The sequence below is a fragment of the Agelaius tricolor genome, unplaced genomic scaffold (assembly GCF_023055355.1).
Source record: "Agelaius tricolor isolate 1412-34295 unplaced genomic scaffold, bAgeTri1.0.p SCAF_10, whole genome shotgun sequence".
Classification (NCBI taxonomy): domain Eukaryota; kingdom Metazoa; phylum Chordata; class Aves; order Passeriformes; family Icteridae; genus Agelaius; species Agelaius tricolor.
The window spans coordinates 32,292,606-32,317,853 of NW_027269270.1; the positions used below are offsets into that span (position 1 = coordinate 32,292,606).

The following is a 25,248-nucleotide window of genomic DNA, read 5'->3' on the forward strand; positions in this document are numbered from 1 at the left end:
ACTTAAAAGCTGGAAGTGCAATTTTAAGAAGGCAGGGTTTTGAAAAAAAAAATTAACTTCTTGCTCTCCAAAATTCAGATTTCTCACAAGCTCCAAGGTCTGACACTCCAAAGTGCCTAAAACTGATACTCATTTTGGCTTTAATTAACTTAATGTCAATAGCTGTGCTTGATTCTGCACAGGATCATTGCAGACATGCAGACACACAGTCTCATGATGCAGAATATTCAGGGTTTAAGGGAGAAAATGACTTTATGGGCAAAGATAAAGTAGCTTATGGGATGTAGTAAAGAAATACAGTCATCCCAATGGAGAGAAATGAAGATAAAAACAATATTTTAAACTACCTCACCTCCCAAATGCCATGCTGCCCTGTGACAGAAGGTTGTGTCTCTTTCATCAGTTTTATCTGTTAATCTAAAAGCTAAAGTGCAGCTAAAAGCACTTTAAAACCTATTTATAAAAAGAAAAAAAAAAAAAGAAAGTGATATTTCATTACCTTCTAAATCATATATTGCTTAAAAGGTAGTCAGTATTCTGGTAGAATGTTTACACAGAGGAGAGTTCACTTATCTCAGGCAGTTAAGCAAAGAGGAAATGAGTTTTAAAAAATATAAAGTATTGTGAATATATTTATGTTGCTAGGAAAAAAATGAGTTTTTAAAAGAGTCTAATGCTATCTCATTTTCTAATGGAAGAAAGCGCTGCAGAAGAATTTTTAAAGAAAAAAAAAATCCCAAACACCTCCTAAAGCTGAGGATTCCCATGCTGGGATTGTTGGCTTTGGTATGGTGGAGTGAGTGGATTATAAACCAGTGAGGATGGCAGGAGACATAAAGCTTGTGCAGCCAAGGGAAGGATTCACAGCCATTGAATAAAGCCAGAAATTTACAGAATTTTTTTTAGGTGGGAAGAACCCTCTAAGATCATTGAGTCCAACCATTCCCCCAGAACTGTCATGGCCACCATTGAACCATGTCCCCAGTGCCACACCTACACAGCTTTTAAATCACTCCAGGGATGGGGAATGATTGAAACTCTGCCACGATTATGATTCCACCACCTATCCCCACCTCTGTATGTATTATAATTCTCTTTAACAGGTTTAAGTTCAACAGACAGCATGTTCTTCAGGATTTATTTAGCTTAAGCAAAATTTTAAATTTTATTTGGTACTCAAAAATAGTTCATTGCCATCCCTGAGGACCTGAGGGAGGCAGTAGGAAAGTACAGGGTAGTTCTGCCAGGGTGTGCTCACCACCATCTTGGGCTCCCAGTAACTGCACAGAGCTCCTGGGACACTTCCCAGCACAGTTAGACCAAACCCATCAGCCAGTGGCATAAAGGATTTGTTCTGGCAAGGCTTCCCTGAGAAGGGAAACCTCAGGAGACTGACCTATCCTGTCCCATTTTATATTTCTGTCTGAGTGCAGGATTATTCTCCAACAGCACTTGGCCCCCGAACAACCACTGAAAAGTATTCTGCGTTTTTTCACTCTCATATCTTTCTATCCTCAGAGCAAGAAATTCTTCATGAATAGCAGTTTGCTTCCTACAAGTTCATTCACTAATTTTCAGTACTTATTCTCCTCTGGAAATGTATTTTCCAAGCTCTTGTTTGATTCTCCCAGGCCTACACATGCTTCCTTGCTCACTCTGATATAATTTTACATTCTGTTTCCAGTGGCTTTAGAATTCAGTACCCTGAAAGTACAGAGATCATGTTGCTCCACCAACTGATCTGAGCCCCCAGTTCTGCTAATTTTGTACTGTTCATTCTTTCCCACTTTGGGATAATCTATTATGCTTGGATCCAGGCACGCACTAAAAGCTAATACTTCCATGAAGAATGTGCAATTTGTACTGTTTAGCTTGTGATGAGATTCCTTTTATGATTCTATCTTGTTCCAAGGAGGCTTCTGCTCCCAACTTTTATATGCACTGAATGTAAAAGAAAAGAGAAAAAAAAAAAATAAAAGGGGAAACAAAACAAACTGATAGGAAAAAAAAAATTGTATGCACACAAAAATATCCAGCAGTTCAGCAGATAAAGCCTTTTTCCAGGGAATTCCTGTGTGCAGAAGAAATCTGTTTCTGAGGGCATTGAACTGTGTTTACTTTAAACTGGCCAACGAGCATAAACTCAAACATACAGATGAATGCAATATAAAACAACAAAGTTCTGAGAAAAGCCCTTGCAAGTTTGTGATTTAAAATGTTTGGTGCTTTTTTTAATTATTATTATTATTTTTGTTTTTTTAATAAACTCTTCTTTTGAGTAGAAATTAAGAGCGGTTGAATTTAGTGCAAACATATTGGCAAGATTTCCTCAGCCATTTCTGTCTTCAGGCTCAGGCAATCCCACTATAGCCACCTTTCTTAGAGTAAGAGCCAGTTAATAGTGTTGTGCAAGGTCCAAGTCAGAGTTGGCTCTGAAGGGTATTCACTCTGGGGCCTCTGTGTCTGCTAGAAAGCCACATTCTGAGTTAGAAAAAAATATCAAGAAGTGTCAACAGGAAACATCACGGAAGGGCATACAAGACAAATTAGAGAAAAGGAGACAACAGACAAAAAAAGAAAAAAATTGAAAAAAGGAATAAAAGCCTTGTAATGACGAGGCACAAAAGAGAATAAATATATAATTATTTACAAATTTGAAAGAAGAGACTCTAAGTTGGTTAGAAGAGGAAAAAAGCCATAAAACAGGCAGGTATTTGAACCAGTTGTTGTCTTTGTCATAGTTACCTGATACCTGGTTCATTGATTAATCTGTTCCAGAGGAATGTATCCATTTCTATGAAAAAAGGGGGGGATTTGTATTTTAAGCCATGCCAGTAACAACAAGCAGACACTCAGTGTTCACCAGAGTAACATTTACAATGCCTGGGCCAAATTCATGCCTTGTGTAATTTTATTGCTTTTACTGGAATTACACCAGAGATGAGTTTGGCCTTTTGCCTTTTTCTAGCATTGTATAATATATCTATTTGTGAACATGTAGAAGGAATCAGGGCATTTTGTCGTCCGAATTTTCCATAAAATCCTGTTCAATAGGCATAATAAATAAAACAAACCACTTAACCTACGAAATAAAAAAGAATCAAACAACTTTTTCTAGATATTAAAATAATGTTAATACACTTTGTAAATCAAGGAGTTGACACTTGCATGCACTGAAACAAAAAAGTCCAGAGAAATTTAAAGCCAGCTGACTGTGTGTGTGTGTTTGTGTTGCTTGCTCTGTGCCAAGGAGGGAATGAAGGTCCTGACTCACCCCCTGGTCAAAGGCAGATTCAGGGAAGCTGACACATGAGGGTATTCACCTCCCAGCCATGAAAAAGGTAAAAGGAGAGGCACAGAACTCCTCTCTTTTCCCCCTGAATAAGCTGAGGCTGTGAGGCACCATGCCCTGGTACAGTACACATGCCATCACAGACTAGGAGTTGGCAGGATTTCCACTGCAAACCCCATTTAGTCAGACTTTGCAGTTCAGCCATTAATAGAACACTTTGGGCTAACACTTGACAAAATGAATCTTGGCCTGGAAGAGATGTTCACTCACACACAAACACACACAAAAATAGAAGTTAAGTCCATTAAGTTCCTTTAAAAGGAAAAGAGGTGTAATTTCAGATCCTTTCAATATCTCTCTGCTTAAATAGAAAGTTGTATTTTTTTTAAATATTATGAAAACATAATTCCACAATGCAAACTAATCACTTTTCCTATGGGGGAAAAAAAAAAAGCTACTACAACTACACTATAATTTTTTCAAAAAAGTTTTACAGCAATAAAAGAAAACACACTAAAAAAGAAGTTTTACTGTCCATATGCCACACTGTGGGGTCAGTTTAAAAAAAAAATCCGTCTCCTTTTTTTTTCTGCCTGCAATTCAAGAGAGCAAATAACTGCAGTTGTATTTTATTACTTCAATTATTTGCTGTAGCAGCTTGTGTTACATCAATGTTTTAATCGTATAATACCACAGTCTAATGGGATTGATACCTAAGTGAGAGAAATTGTACCAACAGAGAGCTTCAGAAGGAAGGCAGAGGGCAAAGGGGGAGGACAGATTAAAAAGGAGGCTTTATGTGAAGGTTTTCACTTCTTTAAGAGAGGATTTCTTCAGCTTGTTTTACTTCACTGAAATTATGAAACTGATATTATTAGCAATCTAGTAACAGAACTGTCCCTAAATTGGCTACTGCATGATAACCCCCAAGGAACTAACAAGTTTTTCAAAGATCTCCAGTTGTCTGTTGGCTCAGCAGATTGTTGCATTATGATCAGGATCCACACAGATCATGGATGCAATTTTATAGCAAACCAACTTCTTTTGTTTTCACTCAAACAATGGTTTGGTAGGAAGGGCATAGATGTAAATGAGAGCAAAATGTGAGCATTTTGTTTCATAACACAGCAGACCTCTTGGATCCTCCAGCTCTCTCCTTGTGGTTCCTTCACGCATCTTTTGTGGTGTCAGAGATGATGCCTTTCAAACAACTGAAATTTTTGGGAAACAGATATTGCAGTCAGAAACTGCTTTCTCATGCTTATTCTGCTTTGAAATGGATATAGGTCATTTCTTCCTATAATTCCTGCCTTATTAATATGAGCCTGTCCACCAAGACAGATGGAGACTTAAGGGACCTGAATAGATCTATTCTGTGGTCAATAGTTGTGCCTTACAGTTAAGGAAATGGGTCAGAGTTTTGTTGTTTCAGGGCTTTAAGCTCTATCTATTTGAAAAAAAAGTAAATACCCAGATTTTAGTTCAAGATTTAAAAACAAAGGACAGCAACTTGTTTAATTGCCAAGATTATGGGCCATTAACAGGGGATACTGTGGCTCTTAAAATCACCATGGACTCCTCAAAATAAAGGGTAAGGTGATACCTCTGAAATATCTTCACTAAGAAGATAAGAAAGTCCCCCAAAGGCAGAAAGAGGTTGTTCCATGCCTCTTTTCTTCACCTCCCCAGGAAAAATTCCCCCCAATATTTGAAACCATATGCCTTGATTTGTCAGTCCTGAGCTGCCATGGTGTTATGTGACAGAGCACACCAAAGTAGCTGCCACCAAATGCCTTCCCTGTGCCAGCAGTAACCACACAATGCTGCTGGAGGTACCACAGCTTTTTGTTTACTTAGAAATGAAATAATTTTGATGAGTGTATGGTATCAGTTAGCAAGTGTTGAGTTCCTCATGGTGATACTGCTCATGTTGACTTAAATGGAAAAACGGATCAGCTCAGAAACCTTTAATAAGAAAAGTTCCTTCATGTGCTTGTAGTGATGCCCTGTGGAGCCACGAGAACTAAAAATCTGTCAGCATACTTGGTAGGAACTTTGTTTCATGGTTCTCTAACTCATATGATCGAGATTAAAGTGAACAAAATCTTGGCACATAGCTTGGCAGGCAAGAAGCATTCCTGTGTTTGTGTGTGTGTGAGACAGAGGGACAAAGAGAGGGGGAAATTTAGCAGCCACTCATTCAGTGTTAAATTATCAGGTGCTACATATTTTTAATAAACCTTAGTAGAAAGATAAGATACATCCTCTACCATTGAAAATTGCTTTCACTTAGACTGTAAACTTGACTTTGAACCAGCAGAACATCTCCTCTAACCACTGAAAACAAAACCAATCAAATTCTCCAGCCCAAACAAATTGCAAGCCAGACTTGAATCCAAACAAAGAGGTGGAAGATTCTGGAAGGGTGCTATTTATGCAGGCAGGTTTTCCTACTTTGACATTAAACCAGAGCAGCTACAAAACATTTTATTTAATGCCCTGATCTGTGACCTCCAGGACTGTCCTCACAGCAGATATTTTTTAATACTTTTCAAACTCTCATGATGTGGATGCCTGAAAAATATCTGAATTTGCACACTATGAAGGGTTCACAATGGTGCCTTTTATTATCTCTGTCTCAGCTGCATTTTTGTGTTCTGATATGCCCTACGTTAAAAACACAAAGGCCACAGCTTAGAGCAAGGGGTTTCTGTTAGAAACCCTACAACTGCCTTGGATGTCTGTAGAGTAAATGTCATTATTAATTACTGGAATTTTCACCAAAGAAGGAAATTAGATATGGAAAGCACTTTATGCCAACTTCATCTTTCCAAGCCTTCAGAAATACCAGAGGGCCTATGTGAGCCCTAGTAAAAGGGATGAGATTGGATTTCTACCTTCCTTACATCATTCCATGCCACAGTCAGCTTTAAGACACAAAGACAACGATTCAAATCAAATTTCTTCCTGTAGCTTTAAATTACAAAATAATTATCTTCCATGAAAATATCAAATGATATTCATATTTATGCATTTACTTCACCCAAAATTCAGCTAACAGATATCCAGTATATTTTATTGCCAGCAACTAGGGTTGTTTTCTTATCAGAAGTCAGGGTTTTTATGTATTTCTTGCATGTCTCAGCTATGTTTTATTTATTTATATAATTTGTATTTCATTGAGGGTTTTTTTTATTTGCATATTTGAAAGCAGAAAGCAATTAGTTCCTTTTCAGACTATACTTAAAGAACGTTTTTTGAGGAGTCCCTGAGCAATTCATTACAAGTTTTGTGCTATTTTGGTGTAGTCTATCCTGGAATGCATGTCAAACCATGGCATGGAAACTATGAAGCTGCTTCTGCCAAAGTAATGAGGGATGCATCAGTCTCTTAAGTTTTGGTACTTATCACTCTTTGCAATCCAGTTCAGAAGTTTTATTTTTTCTGCAGACACCTTGACTACATCTTTTGCTGTGTGTTGCTTTGGTGATTAGATTTGTCCCAAAATAAATGGAGGGAAAAAATGTTTTTAAGTTACTTGAATCTATTTGGGGACAGAAAACACAGTGGAAATGACAGGAAAAATAACCTATATATATAGCTGCAGAGTCTTGCAGCTGAGATGGCAAACTAAAGTGGAAAAATATGTAAGAACAATAGGTTTGTGTCATATTAAAATTAATGTCTCTGTTGTTTTCCGTAGTACTGCTTAATGTCACTGTTTCATAACACTAAATATGAATTTCGCAAAACCAAGAAAGTTTTACTCACTTCTTAGACAGAGATTTATCACACTAAAAAAGGTGGCAGGGCATTCAGTGGAATCCCATGGTTTTCACTATTATTGGGTCTTGCAATGTGAGCAGAGTACACTGAGAATGACTCTGTTAAAGCAGAAGTTATCTCCGTGTGCCCATGCACACACACCTTTGTGTTATCACATTTATATGTTGGGCAGATATGCAATGCTAAGAATTCACTGAGTTGGTGTTGGAGAGCTGTGTGAATACTTATCTTCCAGGAGAGCCTCTGGGTTTTCCTGCAACACCCAAAGGTGTCTGATAGTGTGCCTTAGACTAAAGAATCCACTTTTTAAATGTTTACTCCCTCTTAGAGATAAAAACCAAACACAAAGATAGATGCCTACAATACAATGTGAATAACTACCAACTGCACTAGAGCCCCAGCTCAGATTTTAGAGCAGGGTTCTGCACATTCCTCTGTTAGAAACTCAGAACCTCTGTGTTTCCTGTCCCCAAACAGGTTTGATTTCCAACTGCAGGACCCATACCCAGCCTTCTGTGCTATGCAACAAAATAAGTGCTGCTATCAAGTGCCCCACTGATATTTTTTAGCTGCTGTTGAACTGTAACAGTTAAATTCTGCCTTGGCATCCCTCCCCAGTAAAGCTCGGGAGCTGGAGGATGTGTCCATGGAAAGTTGAGTAGGACCTGATCCTGGAGATGGCAGAGACAGCCTTGAGACATCTAAGGCTGGGCAGAACACAGTGTCAGGTCATCAAGTAATGGATCTGTTATAAAGAGTGTTTGGCCTATCTGGACCCCTCAGCTATCTCTAAAACCAAAAAGTTATGAAAGAAGCAGTTCTGTGACTTTCAATTTGCTTCCTAAAGATCCCTATTCTACTTTAAACTTCCTATCCCATTCATTACCATTAAAAAAAAAGAAAAATTGAATGAAAAATCTCTTTGCCAAGCAAAGGTGCTGCAGACTAGAAAATGCGATCCTTATCCATTTTGGTTGAAGGTTTTGTTTGCCCACAGTTGGAAGGTCTTCCACTTCCAACTGTTCAGACTCCAACAAGAAGCAGCAGAAGTCAGGATGGGGAGGTGACATTGCTGAGGTCTAATTTAATCTCTCACTATTGTGAAAGAGGGGAAAAGATTTGTTCCTACTGTGCACTAAATTCTCTTTAAAATCAGCATTGAGAGCAAGGGATGTTTGGAGAATTGTAGCTGTCCCTTAGCTTTAACCACAGTTCCTACTGGTGGTGTCAGTGGACCTGACTGGAAGTTCTGCACACTCCTAAAAGGACATTGGACTCCCCCAAAGTGCAGTTTCCTGTTGCTCAAAAAACACAGGCACGATGTCGGTGATGATGGATCCCCAAATGAAGCACAGTTCAACTAAAGTGGGAGGATTTAGCAAAATGCATAAATTTCTTGTCTGCTACTGTCTGTGAGAGGCAGATCTTTACAGTGAGCCTAAGTCACAGCTGGCTTTTTCTGGAATGGTTTATGCTCTTGACCCTCCTCGGCTGTATAGCCAATAGGGAGTTGTCAGGCTACATGTGTTTTTAAACTTCTTTCAGCTAAATCAGAAATCCAAAAGCAAAATACAGCTCTCAGCAGTATCATGTGGAGTTGTGACACTCCCTGGAGGGCTGGGGTACATAAACCAATGAATGGATTACAATGAGGCATAAATGTAGTATTTTCATCCATGACAGATATAATCTCAAGCCTGTATTTTTCATGTTACTTAACTCTTTCAGAACATAATGTGTGACAGAAAATGTCTTATAATGCACATTGCAGTAAATATCAGTCAAGTATGCTTTATTGCTGAGCTCTACACGTTTCCAGAAGTTAACAGGCACAGCTGGGATATAAGAAATGGCAATGTTGTATATATTTCTTGAACATACAAAATACCTTGGCTCTCTTCTCCCCCACCCTCCACATTACATCCCCAGCTGTTCTGATCATGTCACACAGTGGATGAGTTTTTCCATCGTCAGCTTCTCCTAAAATGATAACCTTTATTCAGGCTTTCATCCTTCCCAAAATAAACAGCATTATCCATATTGTCATCACATTCAAGTTAGTCTATCAGAGTGTGGCAAGGAATAGTAGAAATGGAAGGTGGTAAACTTCCTGTTGGTCTCTGTGCCTAGCAGAAAATTCTCAATTCAGGTAACATCCATTGATTTTAATATAAAATCATAGAATGATTTGCATTGGAAGGGACCTTAAAACTCATCTCATCCCACCCTTGCCATGGGCAGGAGCACCTTCCACTCTCCTGTTGCTTCAAGCCACGTCCAACCTGTTCTTGGCCATTTCCAGGGATGGGGCATCCACAGATTCTCTGAGCAACCCCTTCCAGTTGCTCACCACCTTTGATCACTCTTGGCTAGCATGGAAAAAATTGTACTTGATAAAGCAGGAAAAAACCAAAGAAATGTTATTTTATTTCAGATGAATTAAGGATTGGCCAGAGTGGACCTCCTAACCCGTATGTGAGAAGCAGTAACTGCAGCAGATGAAAGGGAATAGGAGTGGTGAAGGAGGTATTACAAGAGAAAACAAACACGTGAACAAAACAGAAATAAGCATTCCCAAACTTAAACACTAATGTGTTACAGAGAGAGAACAGCTACTTCCAAACATTTGGCAATTTCAGATATTATACTGTGTTGCATGAAGACAATGTTATTTCCTTTTAAACTGCCATTCCATTTAAACCAGCAAGCTGATGTGTGTACTTGAGGTCTGTATTTGGTAGGCATTTTTTCCCCTTTAGCATAAACCTTGTTGATTTAAAAAGTGAACAAAGATGAATCAGGTGGTAAATGTATTCATGTAATCATTTTCATTAATAAGCTGTTATAAATAATAGAGGGAAGGTTTTAAGTGTATAATTCTCTGTCGCACAATTGAGATTTTTCCACATCTTCAGCAGTAAGCTAATTAGAATCACCTGCATTTTCTTGGGCGGACACCAAATGGATTGCAAACAAAAACAGATTAAAATAGCTGTAGCTCATGGCATACAGATGACAAGATTCACAAAGAGGACAATCAGGCAATGAAAACCTCCTCTTTTTCAAACATTTTTTAAAGGAAATTCAGCTCTTGTGAGTCGCTGTAAAAAGACGTTTGTAAGTGTTTCGCTGAAAGACTAGAATGGCTTTGTTTCTGATCCCATGATGAGTGAAAGAAATGTTTAAGAAAGATCACTTTACAGAGAGATTCAGACTGAAATGTGATGACTGTGATTCAAGCCAAGCCAAAAATTACAGCTCAGAATTAAAGGGGATGGACGTGGCTTGGGAATCCATTTTCCCACATTCCTGAATCTCAATCATCCCAGCCAATGTTTAAAAGAAAATACAGTGGAAAGCAATGAGGTCACTTTGTTTAGCTGCAAGAAGTGGGACTAGCAGAATGGCAAAAGTATATATTGGGGGTAAGGGCAAAATTACAGTGAGCACACTGCGTGTTCGACGGCTTCATTCAAAACAAATAGTCTCAAAGCTTAGTTTAGTTTCTTGTTACAGGCAGCCTCCTGAGGAAGTCTTGTTGTTCCTGGGGCTTTTAAACCATAAACTTCTTGAATGTCAAAGCACAGCACAATAGAGAAAACGACAGAGGCAGAGCAAGCTTGATTTGGGCATTAAACAGCAGCCCCGCGTAGCAGTGAACTGTGTGCTCATTTAAATTACACTTGCTTTGTACTCTCACTGCCCTTATTTATTTGTGTATAAATATCCAAGTGAAAATTCTACCATCGAGTGATATGAAACGGAATGAAGTATATCCTCCATCATATTCACTTGTTACTCATTCTCAGTATGTAATGCTCATATTCAGTGTTTTAATTGCTTCCATTAAACAGTTTCTATAGGGTCTTGAAAACAATAAGATCTTAGTCAAGCTTTTCTCCTTTCATTGCATCTTGGAGTTATTACTGCGAGAAAAAATGAGATTCTCTTTTTATGTAGGAATGCCCCTCATCTTCTTGATATTATTGCAGTCAAACATAGAATTATTTCTTTTCAGCTAATTTCCTAAAGAGATTCACCAAACCTCATGTCAGACACCTCCAATAGAGCTGTTTCATAGCCTTTTAAGAACTACTACAATATTCCTTCTCCTTTCTTTCCTCTACTATCTCTGCCTTTACTAAATTCCAAAGCAGTGTTGGATTTCTACTGATCATAGAAAAAAGAAAATCTTTTTGATGCTACCTTGAATTCAGGCTTGCTGTCACAGGTCCTGCTGCTGGGCAGTGATGGAAGGAAGTCCAGTACCTTCAAATCACATAAAATGTACAGATGAAGAGGACACTTCTCTGTCCTCTCTTTAATAGGAAGCAACAAAGCTTTTATTTTATATTTCATGTTATTTGCTTCGCTATCATGTGCAGTGCTTTACTACAGATCCTGTTTGTAGCCCATGAAGAGGTTCAATCTCATCCCTGCTTCTTTGATACTCCTTTATAATCCAAGGCATTACATTAGTCCTGTTTGTTGCAGCACTGAGCTCAGAGATCAAATCTTTATTTAAAGTAAACTTCAAGTCCTTTGTAGCCTAAATCCAGAGTGTTGGATGTACCTTGTGTTTCTCCATACTAAACCTGATTTTGCCAGACTGTGGCTGTTTAAGGTAGTAGCTCAGATCTTCTGTAACTTTACCTGTCCTTGTCATTATTCAATATCTCCCTGACCTTTGTGTCATCTGCTTATTTTGCCAAGGGAATTTTTTTCTCTGATTGTCCCATCTCTGATAGAGGTATTAGATGGCACTGGATGAGAGCCCCGCTCTCGAGAGCTGTGCCAGTTCTGACCTTGCTAACTGATATCTCCCATTAACTGCCACATTTTGAGGTCTGTCACCGAGCCAGATTTTAATCCATGTAATATATGCCCTGTTAATTCTATAGAATGCAAGTGCTTTGATCAAAATGTCATGTGCTACTAAGTTAAAGGTGGCACAGAAAGCCAAACACTATTTCAACACCATTGCCTTCACCAACCAGACCTGTCAAATATTCCGTTCCTTCAAAAAATGCAACAAGTTTGCTAGAGAAAGCTCTGATTTCCATGAGACCATGCTGGTTGGGATTAATGATATTTTGTTATGAATTATTTGTTCATAGTGCCCAGAATTAATTATTTAAGTAGTCTGTCTGTGACTGAGGTCAGTCTAGCCAGTCTCCAAGAACATTGCACTCATGGCTTTTACAATATCAGAATAGCTCTTCTGCCTTAGTCATTTCCAAATATTTCTCTGTGCTTTATTTCCAAATGCGAGGCACAAGCATACCATGGCCACCAATGGAAATGGATGTTTTTTACAACAGTGGTTGTCTTTTTGTCCTTCAGATTGGCTTCCAGTATCATCCACTCCTTGACCTCCTAGACCTGTTTAGGCTCTATCTGGTAGAAGTATCAAGCATGACATTTTTGTGGCACCCATTTCCATGGTAGCCAGGTACTCTCTCTGGACAGGAAATGGACCTGTTTCCCTATTAAATGATGAAATGTTGCTGGGATGTTTTAAGCCTCAAAAGTGTGATAATCTGCTGGGAGGAAGAAGAAGAAGGGGGTAATTCTGGTGATCAGAACAGCAGCTTGGTGCCATCAGAGCAGAGCAACCCCAGTGCCAGCCCCCAGCACTGCTCCAGGAGCTTTGGGCATACACAACCCCACCCTCTGCCACACCAAGAAGCAGGACAGAGATGTCAGCAACACTTTGTGGGGTGTAGCCCATGTTTGCTTCATGGTATTCTTCATTTTCACCTCTGATTTCCATGGCTTCAGACAAAAAATGTTATTTCTGCTCAAAAATTCACCTGAAACTCTGGGTTCATTTTGTCACCCTATGCAGTTACATTTTTTAATGTCAAATTTTAGTGTGTTAGGTTCATTCTTTGCTAGCTTTCATGATTTTCCTTCTACTGGAATACATATATTGGTCCTTTTGTGAAATTTTATTTCTGTTGCGCATTGTTTTTTGTTTTTCTCATCACATTATTTTGTCATGGATGTATTTTCTGCATTCACTAATTTCTGCTTCTTTAAATGATTTCTTGCCTCACTTTTTTGCCCTTAGTAAACTTTAAAAAAAATTTGTTTATAAATCAGATATTTATGGTAAGATGCATATGAAAACACAAGGAAAGAATTATAGTTTTAGGGAGAACATACCCTGATAATGACCTCTTAAATATTTGTAAAGATGGCCCTGGGCATCTGAGCCCACAAAATAGTTTATAATACAACAGCTTGATTGCATAATGATACTTTAGTTTTAAAACGTATGATCTTTCTGTTTATGGGAAGGCATAATAGGCTCCTTTGAAATACAATAGTTTTGCCCTGAACATAACTGATTTTAAATGAAAGGACTAACTAAAGAATGCCTTTCTTCAAGTTTGTACTTCACTTTGTTGTTGAATCCAGCACGATGGTTTCTTTTACAAAACAGGCCTGGGGACCACACCTATTTCAGGATACATTAATTGTGAAAGTTCCCTGGGTTTCCATGAAGGAAGTTACCTAGTGCTGTTTTAAATTCTAAATCCTGTTAAAACCCAGAGAAATTTCTGTGTACCACCACCCCTTTCTCACTGGCACATAGAGAATTTCTTTTTATATTCAGTTTGAAGGTATTATCAAGTAGAGATTAAGATTAGACAGAATCCAGTGTGATTTGGGAGAGGGATATTTTTTTCTATGCAACAGAAATGAGTGAATGAGAACATTTAACTGCAGACAGTTCATAAATCACCTGGACTACCTCAATCAATATTGAAATCTAGTATTTTAAAACATTTTTTGAAAAAAATATGTCACCTAAACTCTGATTTTCTTTTGTCTGTTAATATTTTGATGCAGCACCTGGTTCCAGCTCAAACTGGTCCTAGATCTGACACTGGCCTGCATTCATTGTTACTTCTATTTTGGATAGGAGTGAATGCAAGAAATGTTTTAAATAAATATTCTTCTAACATCTCCTGTGCAGTGCAGAATTACTATAACTTTCATTACTGCTCATGAATCTCAGCCAAGCCTGAGTCCAGTTGCCTTTTAACTTTCTCATCAGAAGCACCTGTGTATTTTCTTTTAACTAAAATAGTTAAAATTTGCTATAGTTTGGCAGCTGAACTGATGAGTTCTTGTGTAAGACCTTTTCCTACATTTCTTATACCATTACAAAATTTAGTGTGGAAATCATTATCGTGCCTTTGGCTATAATTTCTAATTGTGGGTCCATCCTGTTCTCAGGTTCCTCATTAAAACAAACAGAAACAGAGTTGGAGACTGGAATATAAAGCAAATAAAATACTTGTTCTCCTTTAGGGCAAAATCCAGTGATTTTTCCCTGATAAACCCCACTACAAAACACAAGCAGGTCATCCTAGAGTGAACTAAAGTTGACTTTATTATAACAAATATCTTTTCCTGAGAGTTTCTTTGCCGTTATACTTAAACTCCAGCACCAGATAGGAAACTGGGCAAGGCTTTTGTTTCATCTTGTTCCCTAAGTATTTATAGCCTACAGTGAAAAAACACTTACAGCAGTGCAGTGATGTTTTTATTCTTGACAGAGGTGCCCTTAAAAGTGAATTTTGCTTTGAAAATCGTTCATAGAATCAGGATATAAGAACTATGAAATATACTTTTCTCTCTCTTTCTCTGCCTTTCTCCTTTGTGCCTAATTGGATTTCCAAAGTAAGTTGTTAACAGTCCAACTAAGATAATGTGGTCATGAAAAGGATGTCCAAATCCACCAATTTGCATTGGTTTGGTTTGGCTTAACTTTCAAAGTTCTTGGAGCAGAAAGTTGATGGCACGTGAATGTTATAATCAGCTTGAATTTTTTTTCTATTTTTTTTTTTCTCTGCCATATTGTATGGTGCCCAAATAAAATGCTAATCAAACTTCATTTCTGGACCAAAATTAATTTATTAACAATAATAATGCTCTTGTGTACTCCAGACCATGTTGCAAGATGTAATAGCCACCAATTTACAACACAGCTTGTTAATTTTCACTTGATCTGGGTGATTTATGCAGGATCCAAATTGATGCTCTTAATGTGAGACTATTTCACCCAAAGTGACATGGATTGTTTTCACTTCCATATAACCAATGAGGTTAAGAACTGAATTGAGTTAGATCCAAACAAAAGTTAACATTCTGTCTGGTGGATTGCCTGTTTGTTAGTTTGATTTATTTTTCCTTTTTAATTTCTGGTTTAGACTTCAATTTACATGATGCAATTCTTTATCCTCTGCCACAAGAGTCCCACAATCCTATGCTGGGAGTTAGTCTTTCACTCTCCCCTTACTAAAACAGAATTAAACTCTTCAGATTTAGGTTAAAATTGCATTACTTAAACATTTCAGTAATTTCCATTTGCTCATATGTTATATATCCAGCAGATGGATAATTTCCAAGATTTCTTGATTACTGAATCCTTTTTGATTTCTCTTAAATAAACTTTTTCTTTATCCCTCTGTATCCAAAGGGGAGATCTTCCTGGAATGAAATATGGCTCTCAGTATTATGTTACAGGACACCCACAGGTGCAGGGTAGAAAACTATCTAATAAAACACACAGAGAAGCACAGAGTTATTATCAATAATCAGAAAAAAGAAATAATTATTAATTTCTCAAATAAGTTTTTTTTAATGCACACCAAATCAGGATGTTCCTGGCAGCATAGATATAAAATGAGAAATGTATTTTGTAAAGAGACAAAACAAACATGCAAACATACAAAAAAATTTATTTGGTGTCAGTCTTCATCAAAAGGAAAAGTATGTTTTTTCAAATATTTATAGTTTGGAGGAGAAATGCCTTCAAAGACTTGAGTCACTGGCCATGGCACTTGTGTGCCAAGGAATGGTGCAAGTGTCAATAAAGACTTGAACCTCAGCTTCTTCTTCTTCAACTGTTATCACAGCTGGGCTTCTGAGCTTTTCCACTTGTTTTTACTCTTACCTATACTTTCAGATTTCCTTTCCCCCAACTCAAATTGGAAAACTATTCCCCCTAGATACATTGTCAGGGAGTGTTTCCTGAAAATTTTTGGGTTTGACAAATTAGCGTTTTCCAGGAGAAAAGCTTTCTCTGAAATTGCTTGCCAAAACCTAATTAAAACTTGTTCCGAGGGATAAGTAGCCTTTAAAAAAAAACTGGTTTGTGTAGATTCTCTTGGCTTCTTTTGTACTTGCAAGTTTTAAATGTGAAATGACAATGTATGTTTAGTGGGTTTGATTTTTAAGCACGCAGGTTGGGTCAGTGTTGCACCGCAGTGAATTCTCCTGGAAAAGGAGAGCAGTTCCCATGTGCTATGAAATCCTACAGCTATGCAACAGGGGCTGGAAGTGCTATTTTAAACACCCATATCAACAGAGCTTGCTGTAGGAGATAATATGTCACAAAAGGGAGTATGACATCTAGTTTCACCTAGAAGATAAACCTTGAGTAGATATGCAGGGAGAAACAAGGACTGTCATGTTGTCCTTGAAAAGAATGGCCTATATCAATGGAGAAAAGAACTCCAGGGCATATGCTACTTGGGATATTTAATTTAATCCTCAAACCTGTCTGAGCCACTATGAAGAATATAGTAGAGAAATGATAGTTGTGTGGAGTCTCACACACGTCGTGATTCCGGGGTGGGCACCTCAGTGATTTATTTTCAGAAAGGTCACAGCCTCAGAAATTCATGTCTGGAAGCCCAGAGCCCAGAGAGAGGAGTTTCCTGGCACTATTGATGCAAACATCCCCCGTTCAATCAGGGCTGGCACAGCACCATGCCCATCCCAAACAGCCCTTCCCGACGAGCACCGGAGCCAATTACCCCTCGCTCTCCTGCCACACTCAAAGGCCCTTGCAGAGCTGTATTCTGCTGACAGAACTACAAGATAATTACAGCTAGGTGTTTTGTATTCACTTAAGTTAATCTCCCACTTTTATTTTTCATTGCTGCTTTAATCAGTGAGGAGGCACTTCAGTTGTTGTCAGGTGGATTATTTCTCAGTCGCTCGCTGCGCTGCTCTCCTTCATACTTGCGAGGGTGCTTCTGCCTTCCTGACAGACGTACAAAGAAAAATACTTCTATGATCTAAAATGAAATATGTGTTTCTTTTTCAGGTCTAGATGTTGATGGAATATACAGAGTTAGCGGCAATCTGGCAACAATACAGAAGTTACGATTTGTTGTCAATCAGGGTAAGTGATTCTTCCACCCTGGTAATGTTTTGTTTAGTACTTAACTGTCTCAGATGACAGTATTTCAGAATCTGCTATACATTAGTGGCATAGAATGATGAGCCCTGTTTTGGAAAAGAGAGGAAAGGGAAGGTAGAAAGATATTGCACAGAGGGAAATGTCAGCTAGGAGAGAGGAGAAAAGAGCAGAGTAAGCAGAGGAAAATAGTAGTTAAACTTGAGATGAGAAACAAACAACAAACAAATCTAAAAATACGGGAGGAAATGGAGATGTGAAATAAGGTGGCAAAAAGCAAAGCATATGTAGAAACCAAGGAATCAAAGTGAGGGGGAATGAAGAAGATTAAAAGGAAAAATAGCAGATTGTTTGGATGTTGAAAGTTAAACAAAACCAAAAGTAGAGCAGGGATCCAAAGGAAACCAGTGAAAGAGAAAAAGGTGCTGAAAAGAACTTAAAAGGAAAGACTAAAAGCGGAGTATTGGCTCTGCCAAAGTCAGTGGAAGATTTACCACTGATTTTGAAAACACAAAGGTTTGACCCCAGAAAATGCAAGAGGAAAGATGAATATTTTGGGGACCTGCTAACCAGAATTAGAACCATCCTGTATGTATTTACTGAACATATTTCCACAGATTCTGTGTATAATAAACATATTTCCACAAATACAACAGCATGCTTTTCACTGATGTGGCCTAAAGAAATCTAACATTGATCAGCAGATCCTGTTATAGGTGTGGAAGCTCATATTGGGAACTAATAAGGATGAATGACAAATACATTTATCTCCAAATGCTTTACTACTCTTACCAAAGACTAACTCTCCCCACATTTAAAAGCTTAGCAAATATCATCAGTGATAGCGAACCTCATGATACTACTTAACAAGAAAATAGAATCAAATTTCCCAGAAATTAGGAAAAATACCAAATCTTAAATTGCATTAAAAACCTTATCCACTTTGGAATGAATCAAGTATAAATGTGAAGCTGCTGCAACATTTCGTCCTACTTTTTATGATCTTTTTATAAGTTACCTGGGGAACTATTACCAGAACTGCTAAATGCTGCGTATTCTGTGTGAGGGTGATAGCTGTTGGAGAACAACTCCCTCAATTAGCTTGGTACTATACATAAACTAAGAGCTTTGACTCAGAAATTCTCATGAAATTGAGAGATAGGAGAGATGTAAAAATATTGCCACCTTCAAGCCTCCATTTAGATCTCTAGGGAAAGTTTCAGGGGATCAGTAGGTGTTTGCCACCTCCTCAGCTGCTCCAGATTAGTCTCGTCTTCAGCTGAAACTGGAGGGTGAACTCTGGTTTATGAGGAACCAGTATTTATGCCAGTAAATTCAGCAAGACTGAATAAATCATCATCTACCAATCAGCCTCACAGTTTTGATTCATTACTTAGGTTCTCTTAAATTTATGGTTGTTGGGTATTTGTGTGTCAATAATGAAGCCTGCCTTGGCTTTCAAATGACTGTAAGCTGTATTTTGTTTGGAGACACATAGGCAAAAATGGGATTTTCTATCCTTCTACACTGCCTGAGCTCTTTGCTCAGGAAAAAACTGTGCCATAAAAATAATGATCCTGTCTATCATGTCTCGTGGCATCCAAAGGTTAACATACTTGAGGTTAACATTACTGCTCAAGTTTTCACCTAAAACAGATGGGCCGATACTGTAAAGCTAGACAGAAGTCTAAGCTGGCTTTTTGCAGCAGAGAGGGACCAGACACCTTTTCCTTCTGGTTTATACTACTGTGAAAAATGAAAATATAATGGTGGAGTTAATAGTACATTAAAGCCACTCTGGCACTGGTTACTCGAGGCATGTGCAAAAGAATCTGCCTACTGAGTGACCACAGGAAATTCGAAGAAAACTAATGCCCCTGGAGAACTATGTCATCATCTTATCAGTTATGGTAATCACTGTTTCTTATGTTATCCTTTATTGATGAAATGAGGGCATTCATGTGTTTTATGTCACAATGGAGTGGATTTTGGATGGGCAGTGGTGATATCTGTCCAAACCCCCTTTACACATCCTTTAAAATCCTGTCTATAAAAAATTTCAGGTCTGTGCTTGGGTTTTTCCTCAGGTGAATGCATGCAGAAATGCTGATTTAGGTAAATTCTAGAGCCACCTAACAGTCCCCAGGGGTGACCCCAACACCACGTGAGGGAAGTGGAAGACCTGAGTACTGTAGCTCCCAAAGAAAAATCCAGAAATTTTTAATTATAACATTCAAGAAGGAGCACAGACACAAAGGACAGCCAGCCACTGTTTCAACAGTGTAAATAACAACCTTTTTCTGTGCTAAGTTGGAGCCTGCAGGCAGGAAAGAACCCACTGAGTCAAGGTGTACCTGGAAAATTCTGTGGGGAGATGGGGAAAACAGGGTTTATTTGGGCGTGCTTGGGAGAGCGTTCTCCCTCCAAAGTGTCCCAGAGCCTGGTGTTCCCTGTCAATTAGGTGCTGAGGTCAGCAGCACTTTCAGATGGGTTCATGAAGGGGAAAAAAAAGTTACCAGGAAAACTACTGCGTGCTCCCCACCTTCTTTTTTCCCATTCTCTCGAAGCTCTGCAGTGGGATGATGGTTAATAACTCACTGTCCACACATCCCCATCCCTCAGTAATTATTGTGACCTCCTCAGGTCAATCCCTGTACCTTCATTTTTTTGGTAGTTAACAGTAGGAAAGGAGTATTTATAAATACAATTTTACCATAGCTACTTTTTTTTTCTCCCCTTAATTTTAGTTAAAGTTTAATTTAATTATAAATGCAAGCAAATGTTCTGACAAAGCCTATTTGCATTGCAGAGATTGACTGCAATCAGTTCTTCTACAGGCCAAATACTCATTGGGCTCTTTCTTCCTGCATACTTTGCCATTGTGTTACACCTACATTTAGAGAATATAAATAATATGTATCACACTGAGGATTATAGAAGGAACTCTAGGCTGGCTGCCATATCAAAGTATTTTTTATTAGAATAATCATTAATTAGAATACAGCAAAGCTTTATTTGGCTCCTTTTCCTATACTGTTAATGTCATCTGCAGCATCAAAAATTAAATGAGAGAACTGGTGAATATGAAAGGAAAAGAAACTAACAGTTGACAGCCTTATCATTAGAGAAGAAATAAGAACAGTAAAAATATAAAAAGACTCTTGAATTTCTAGATTTTTGGGGATGAAAAGGGGTTTGCAATGAAAAAACCCCAAACCTGGTATATTTTTAAATTCTCTGCATATACTTGGTGTTTTGCTCTCATTTCTTGAGGTAGGCAGCTCCTGAAGAGGGTTTTGGCCTTGCCAACACGAGCAGCAGCAGAACAAACTACCTTATTTACTTTATCCTTCTCACAGAGTTTTCTTTTTCCTGTAAAAGTCTATTGATATCACACCTTTTTTGCTTCTGTGCAACAGGATTATCTTTTATCTATGATTTATTTTCCCATTAAGAGCTGAAAAGATCAGTTGATCATAAGAGGACTGGGCTATAACATCTCTCAGCACTTTCAAAACTCTAAGTCATCATTTTTCAAATCACTGAATCAAGGCAGGAGAATTTCCTTGTACCAAACTGACACCAGGAAATTTGTACTTTTCTTAGTCTATAAGCACTGGAAAATTTGGGGTTTAGAAACAAAGTCACCAGGCAGTCAATATTTTTGGCTGAGCACCTACAGCAAAGGCATCTATAATATCTGGAGATATTAGAGATACCTATTCCTCTTATGATTTCCATATTATTGGTCAAGTCTAAAAGTTGAAATGCTAAAAAAACCAAACAACAACCCAGAAACGGACTTGGAGGATTCTGCTGATTTTACACAAGGTCTAGTAAGTTAAATCCTTTACATGTATTTATTAGGATATTCTTTTAATTCACACCTGTAGGAAAAGTGATAAAATAACATTTATGGGTCTGTTAAGCCATGTGTGCTGGCAGTTCCAGGGTATGAGGAACTGCTGAAAAGCTCCCTTGTTCTGGCCCAAACCCCCTGGGAGGGTCTGAGGTGGCCCCAGGTGGGGCTGCTCAGAGTCATTATGGCACCACCACATGAACCTGAGGACAGAGGGGAGGTGCTTTTCAACAGCAAAATACAGCAGGGATGGGGTAAAAAGGGCCTGAAAAAGAAAAACAAGAACAAGGGAAGGCTTTTCATCTATCAGAATTTGTGAGTAAAAATGAATTTTTGTTTGCTTTGGTTGAAGCCATTGTGCTGATTAGAGAGCCCCAGAATGGTTTGGGTTGGAAGAGACCTTAGAGCTCCTCTCTTTCCAACACCCTGCCCCAGGGAGGGATTCCTTTCACCAGCCCAGGTTGCTCCAAACCCCATCTGGCCCCGTGTATGGGTGTGTGACACACATTTATAAGGACATTTTTTAATGTTTTATGAACGTGAGGACATTCTTTGTGCTAAGCCAGGTTCCGTGTCCTGCTTCCCATCAATCCTCAATTACCTCCTTGCTGAAGACCAGGGACACCTGGGTGAGGAACTGGAACCTTCCTTCTTTATGTTTCCTGTGCTAATCTGCTCAGTAGCTGGAAAGGCATTCGCTTTCTATGGCTGCCAATCAAGCAATTTTCATGAGTATTAAATTAGCTAAAAAAGAAATAGAACTATAAGGAGTTCATAACACGTTTCTGAAACACTAGGATTCTGTCTCAATGCATGCACGTTCAGGGAAACTAACCATGGAAATACAGATTTCAGTACTTATTGGTTCATTCAGCAAGGGTTGGTTCATGCATAATACAAGAGAGTTCCTAATTGTCTTTATATCCAAAGCTTTGTTTGCAAAATGCTGGGTGTTTGCTGTGCAGATGACCTTTGCATCTCTTTATTTCATTAGGAATACCTTGTGTGTTAACTGCAAGGCACCACAGACCATCCAAAGGTCAATGATGGTGTTTTTACAGCTCTGTTACTCTGCTTATGTACCAAAGCAGGGGCAAATATGGGCATTTTTACAGAGGCTAAATATTATGCTATTGCAGAGAAGATGTATTTCTTGTGGAACATGTAGAAGGACAACCTAAGATATCCAAATATTCCTGCTTTGAGGGGGAAAAAAATGAATTTAATCCCCTCGTTCCATTACCTTTTGCAATAACATAAAAAGTACTTGGACAAAAAAAAGAATTAGAATATTTATGTTGTTTCTTCTGCAAGAATTTAGCAGGATATGATTCAGTTTAAGGAAAAATTAAGAGTAAAGTTTGAACCAGAAATACGTGAACTGATTGCGAATATTTATTAACTAAATAATTTAATAATAAAGAAAATGCCTACTTGATTAATTGTTACAGAGTAAAAATTACAATAAAACTGTCTTGATCAGTGCTTTGCAGAAGCACCATTACTGTCTGTGCAGTTGTTTAACAAGGATTTAATTGGAAAGATAAGTGAATGCACATTTAAAAGTATTGTTAATTTGCTTTATAATCACCCCATCCTTCACAGTATTGACAGCACCAGGCACAAACCCCTTTCTCTTTTACAAGTATTATTTTCCATATGTGCACAATAAATTCTGAAGCAGTAATTGGAAATTTTATGGATTTCAGCATACCTAGTGTTTTGAGTTTATAGGTGCCATATCCCTTCTCTAGAGGTTGTTCATAGGTGGCATTTTAGGTAAAATCACTGCTTTTTTATTACCCATAGGCTTTTTTGGAGGTTGTGGTGTGGTAGTTTGTTGGATTTTGGGGTTTGTTTATTTTTTCCTAAGAAATATCTAATTCCCATTTACTTTTCCTTTCCATTTGAAATATCAACAAAATCTTCACTTCGACATAATTTTTGATTTAATAAACAACAGCAGTCAGAAACAGTAATCTTCAATATGTTTGTATTCCATCTGCACTTATATTTATTGTTCTAAAATGACTCAGATTGGTCTAATTGACAAGTAAGAGCTCTGACCATATGAGCAGCTAAGGATGATACCTTTAACCAGCAGGACTCTCCGACCTCACTGACACGTTCTTTATCAATGAACCGGGAGAGAAGAGGGACAAATATTCGGGATTCTTAAAATTTAATTATTTAATTTTTTTTTAATATTGCTGATTCTACGAGCTTGCTGGGACCATATGTCTGAGTGAGCTGGGCTATCAGGAACCAGAGTGGTTTCCTGGCTGGCTCTGCCTCAGCGGGCACAGCCCGTGCAGCAGGCACGAGACTGGAGCTGCCTCTGAAACAGAGCCTGCAGGTCAGCACAAATGGGCTGGCTGGTTGTGAAGGTAGCATTTAGGAGGGGGAAAAAGAGGGAGGAAGCAGCTGGATTAAAAAAAAAGTCTTCTTTTCTTCTTTTCACAGCTTTATTTGTTTAAAATAAGAAAAAAAATAGAGGGGGCATAAAAAAAGAAAAAAAGCCCCCACCCAAACCAACGGCAACAAAAAAGTCCCACCCCAAACCAACAAAACTTCCCATTCAAAAATACCTATATCTTTCCATTGACCCCAACATATCCATTTTAAAGGCAGGCAGGTCTCTGATCCTCCCCCTAACAAAGGCTCCATGGGCACAGGAGGGCAGGTCCCCTCTCAGCTGCCAGCAACCAGAGAGCAGCTACAAACATGGAGGGCTTCATTTTAAAATTGCAGCAAGGATCACTGGATAAAAGAGCGGGAATAAAGAGGAATAGTTCTCTCTTGCAGTCACTTTCCTTTTTGTTTGTGGTTTCTTAATTTCTTGTGTGCATACCTTGGTGAGATTTCCCTTTATATCTGGCTATCTCAGATATTTTTAGATGTTTTAGTTTATTGATTTTATTTTTTAGGCATATATGATTGTCCCTAAAAACGGGAGTGTGCCTTGGTGGGGGTCTAACCGTAAAGCCACCCTCCAGCCTTGGTGATGTTCCTGGTGTGATCAGGCACAGCACAGGCAGCAAAGTCTTCCTCATGTCTGCCAGCAGCTTTTCATGTGACCAGTCTCACTGAGAAACCAGTAAGAGTGATCCAAAGTTCACGATGGAAATATCAGGCTCAAACTGGGTTACTTGCTAGCTGAGAACCAAAATGTCTTGAAAGCCTTGAGTCAAAAATAGTTTTTTCTTTCTTTTTCACACTTCCCAGGCAAGCACAGAAAATAAAATGGACTGAAGCAATTTTCAAAAATAATTATAAAACAGCTTGCTTCTGGGTTAAGACCTGCATATGCCGAGCTGTAGCCAAGAATTTCATTTTTTAATTTTTTTTTCAAGCTTTAAAACTCTGACAACAGAATACTTTAATTGAGCCCACAGTACTTGGTGAATCAATTAATATGTGCATGTTACTCATGTGGGTTCTTCTTTTTCTCTGTCTGTTTAAAGCTACAGAAAGTTTATTATTATGTATTATTCAAAGGAAAGTATGTTTTCCACATCTTCTTCCCCTTCTCTTTCCAGAGGGGAAGGGGGAAACTATAGTACTTCCAAATATGACTTGTAAATATAAGTCAGGTACAAAATCTAATGGAAATATAAATTTTTGCAATGAATGCTTCAAATTATTTTGTAAATAATGCATGTATGTATGTATATGCACATTATATATATATGATGCATACAATAAAAACGGATAGAGCTTGAATGTTAATGTATTTCAAAAATAACTAATTTTGTGTTCAGTGTGAAGGAAAAAAAAAAAAGGCAGACAGAAAAATATTCAGAATTCTTAGTTGCCCAATCTGCAGCTCTGTAAAATTTCACTTACGAGTGGTATTGTCATGTTTTCCTTTTCATGTGCTGAATAAGCCAGTGGAACGGGGCAGAAGAGGCAGCAGGCTGGGTTGGTGTGGTCAGCCACAAACATACCATGGATTTTATGGCATGTATTGTATGATGAAGCATTTCAGACATGCCTTTTATTCCTTCCCTACCCGCAGCACCATTTGCGTTACAATAGCGTCTTGCTCAGTAACACTTGGAGGAGTTGAAGAGCTTCTTGATAACCCCT

General features: G+C 38.3%; 1 protein-coding gene across 1 annotated transcript in view; it reads left to right on the forward strand.

The window, feature by feature from the left end:
• The window catches only part of ARHGAP15 (Rho GTPase activating protein 15), a 321,093-nt gene that overhangs the window by 201,130 nt on the left and 94,715 nt on the right, over window positions 1–25,248 (forward strand). Inside the window, exon 11 of the mRNA XM_071435464.1 lies at window positions 17,208–17,285. Within this exon, the coding sequence (XP_071291565.1) occupies window positions 17,208–17,285 (78 nt within the window). The remainder of the gene's footprint in view (window positions 1–17,207; window positions 17,286–25,248) is intronic.